The following is a 3887-nucleotide window of genomic DNA, read 5'->3' as shown; positions in this document are numbered from 1 at the left end:
AATTGAAAATCATTCCAAACAGGAAACTTACTGTTCTTAGGGGCGTCATAAAGGACACAAACAACAGGCACGGAGGTTTGGTCTCTAGACCTCGAGATTTCAAGTTACAATTACTTTGCTGAAAAAATAGCTTGGGAATCTCAAGCATCATTTTCTGGTCTTCATCTTGGGAATCATTTTCTGGTCTTCATGAATGATCTCTCCGACTCTCTGGAAAATCCTCTCTTTCACTTTGCTGATGACTCCACTCTCTGCCGTTCCATAGGTCATCCCTCAGATCGGCAGTCTGCAGCCGCATCACTCTCTGCACACCTGGACAAAATCACAGACTGGGCAAACAAGTGGAACATGTCTTTCAATCCTGACAAATCTCACACTCTCACTATGTCTCTCCGAAAAGACCGACTGGACAACCCTCCCATCTACTTTCTGAACAATGCTCTCCAAGAAGTTCTGTCACTCAAGCTTTTGGGTCTCACTATCTGCCATGATCTTTCCTGGGAAAACCACATTTCCAAGCTGGTCTCCAAAGCCAGTCGCAGACTGGGCATCCTCCGTCGTGTGAAGTCCTTCCTTGGCACAACTGAGCTACTCACCACATACAAGGCTTTCATCCGCAGCTCAATTAAATGGAATACTGCTCTCCACTCTGGGCCGCTGCTCCTGCCTCACACCTAGCTCGGCTTCTCGCTGTTGAAACCAAAGCATTCAGAATCATTGGAATCTCCCGTGATGAAGCTATCTCCGAGGGCCTTTCACTTACTCACCGCAGGCAGGTTCGTGGTCTTTCTGTCTTCTACCAACTCCTCTCCGGCCTTGCTCCCCTAGCTCTCTCTGGGCTCTGTCCCCCAAATATTCCTACAGGTCGCACAAGATCTGCCAGCAACCCTCTTATGGTGAAACTGCCAAAATCAAGACTCTCTGCTCACCTTCACTCCTTCATTCCTCTTTTCTCCCGTCTCTGGAACAAATTCCCTCACTATTCAATCCCACTCCTCCCTCCAGATCTTTAAAACAGCTGTTCACCACCATCTCTTATCTCCCCCCATCCAAAAACCTTGATCTTTTCTACCCCCGCGAATTCACCCCAGATCCACTCTTTTGAAATACCAACTTCTTTCCTGGAAGTCCTTGCAGTGTCCGTGTGTTTCATACTTCTCCCCCCCCCCCCCCCCCCTCCCCACCAAGCCCTCTCCCTCCCACAGATCTCCCGATGTCCCTGCTCTCAAATGTTGTGCTTGTGTGCTTCCCTCTCTCTTCCCATCTTGTCTCCCGCTCCCTTTATCATATGTTTTATGTGTCGGTTTGTTTTTATGTGATTAATGTTAGCTGTTACACGAGCCTCGATGTTGTATTTAAAAAAAAAAATCACTATTTTGGGATGAAGTTCTCATTTCAGAAAAAACAATTGAAATGTGTAATTAATAAATCGAAGTTTGCTTGCTTCGGTTTGCGAAATTTACTTACCGGTACTTATTTTGTTTAATTACACTTGTTCCTTGTAACCGTTTGGATCGAGTTGTATTTTGGTAATGTTCGGTGTTTTAGTCAATCCTCATGAATTGTACGTATTTTTTGCAAGTTTTTTTCATGTAATATGAAACTTCAGAAAACAAAAGACAGACTTGAGGTGCATTTATTGCTGACATCTTTATTCTGAAATGGATTAATCATGGAAGCTCAACATTCATTATTTAATTCCATCTTTTCTAAACAGCATCTCAAACTGGATTATCCATTCATTATCAGGGCTGGTCTTGTTTGGAATGGAATAACAACATGGTGTGGGAGCAAAGCATGCTGGGAAAGGTGTGATGAGAAAGCATGCTGGGATAGATGAGGTGGCAAAGCAAGGCTCAAGGCCTGTCGGGTTCCACTGATTTTGACTCGTTATTCAAGATAGGTCGAGCGCAACGAAGTGGAGATGATGGAGAACAGGTTTTCGTACGCCGCCTTGCCTCCAATCGTGGAAACAAAAATGGCCGACAATTCCTGGTGGGCAATGTTGCACAAAAAGAGAAGTTGCGCATTATTGTTTTCACAATTGTACTATTGCTGTTATTCTGTTCTTGCACTTGTCATGATAATTAAATTGCATTCACACAATGAACCTTTATTACAATTTCTTATTGTTCTGAATGGATTTGAGCAATCTCCAAATATACAAGGTCAAATGAATCACAATAATTCAACACAGGTTGTACGTTTTACAAGGTGATACCGAAGTAGACAACTATCATTGTAATGTACCCTCTGTTATACTGTAACTACCTATTACACCGTATCTCAGCTCCAAATATCTCCCATTGACTGAACCACATCTCCTTCCTCAGGAGACATCGCAGACTCACCTTGAACATATCGGGGTTCACTTGGAACTCTGTGCTGTGTTTTGTGCTGAGATCTTTCAGATATTTCTTCATCGCCGCCTCCTTGTCCATCAATCCGATTGTGTGGTTGACTGCGTTGATGATGACCTCAGCCTGAAGTTTCACCGCAGGGTCTTGCTCCAGGTGACTTTTTTTCGCGGAGAACTTGGGGAACGAGTCTTGGGCTTTCGGGCACTTTTTCAGGAACCTGGATCACACACACAGGATACAATTTCACCAGTTGACTTTGTTTCTGTGCTAATTTAAATAACTCGACAAAATAATTAGGCAGTTGAAATTCCGAACTCTGTGCTCACTTCAGTCGATGACGACTCTTCTTAAAATGGGAATGATGCATCTTATCTAAAGTGTGAATCGTTCACCTGTTTAATTTGTGGTGACTGCACTCACTACCAAAATAATGCATGAACATAAAAAGAAAATTGCTTACTCAAGGAGAACGGCCAAGCTAATCTGCTCGAAGTTTTTGTAGATTTGAGGCCATGATTCTCTGATGGCCTTCTTGTCGCCCTCACTCAGTGTTGGCGGTTTTCCGTGATCGGTGATTGGCATGGCTGGATAATTCGTGTCTTGGAACTCGAGAGGAACTTGGTAGTCTCGACTGAATGCAGATTACGCCTCGAGCTATTTTTATATGATATCCCAGGATGGAATTGTGTTTTGCAATTCATCGGGAAGTTTCCAAATGTTTTGCAATTGCATTTCGTGACCAAGTTCGGGTCCAGAGCGATTTCTTTATTCTTGATGCTTGGCCAACAAATTGAGAAACATAAGTGGAGCGATAAAGAATTTGCTCACAGGATGAGTTTGCAAAAAATATTTTTTGAGTTTAAGGAATGGTGTTGCTATTTATTTTATACTGTGTATTAATATTACTGATTGTATATAAAGACACTTTATTTTTTTTAATCCATTGTAAGTGCTTTTGGTTTCACATTACAATTATTTATTTTCTTGCGTCTCGATTAATAAACATCCTACTGGACTCGTTATTTTGCACCCCACTGTATATGTATGTACATACAGTACCGATAGAAAGTCTCGACCCCGTTTCAAAATTTTCACCTTTTCTTGTCTTTTAGCCTGGAATTATAATGCATTGTCAGACTTTTTCCACCTTTATTTACACATCGTAACGCACAACTTCCAAATGAAAAATACAAAACTAGAATGTCTTGGTTGGACAGGTATCCACCCCCTGATTTAATACTTGGTGGAAGCACCTTTGTCTGCAATTGCAGCTGTGAGTCTGTTGGAATTGATCTCTACCAACTTTGCACACCTCGATTGGGAAATATTTTCCCATTCTTCTGTAGAAAACTGTTCATGCTCAGTCAAGTTGTAAAGGGAGCGTTCATGGACAGCAATCGTCGTCATGTCACAGATTTTTGATTGTATTTAGGTCGGGGCTCTGACTGGGCCACTCAAGGACATTTATATTTTTGTTCCTCAGCCACTCCAGTGTAACTTTGGCTGTGTGCTCCGGGTCATTGTCAT

At 42.3% G+C, this 3887-nt stretch overlaps 1 protein-coding gene across 1 annotated transcript; it reads right to left on the bottom strand.

Moving 5' to 3' along the window:
• Positions 1–1742: 1742 nt before the first annotated feature.
• LOC144892257 (globin-3-like) lies at positions 1743–3006 on the bottom strand. The gene is made up of 3 exons (XM_078777983.1): positions 2821–3006; positions 2352–2577; positions 1743–1992 (listed from the first exon to the last, which is right to left on the bottom strand). Exons 1-3 carry the CDS (start codon positions 2940–2942, stop codon positions 1891–1893), a joined length of 450 nt encoding a protein of 149 aa, XP_078634109.1. The 5' UTR covers positions 2943–3006; the 3' UTR covers positions 1743–1890.
• Positions 3007–3887: the final 881 nt, after the last annotated feature.

Source organism: Myxine glutinosa, chromosome 5, assembly GCF_964187855.1.
Source record: "Myxine glutinosa chromosome 5, kmMyxGlut1.1, whole genome shotgun sequence".
In the NCBI taxonomy this organism is placed as follows: Eukaryota; Metazoa; Chordata; class Myxini; order Myxiniformes; family Myxinidae; genus Myxine; species Myxine glutinosa.
The sequence above is the reverse complement of the archived record's forward strand: the minus strand, read 5'-3'. Positions and strand labels throughout refer to the sequence as shown.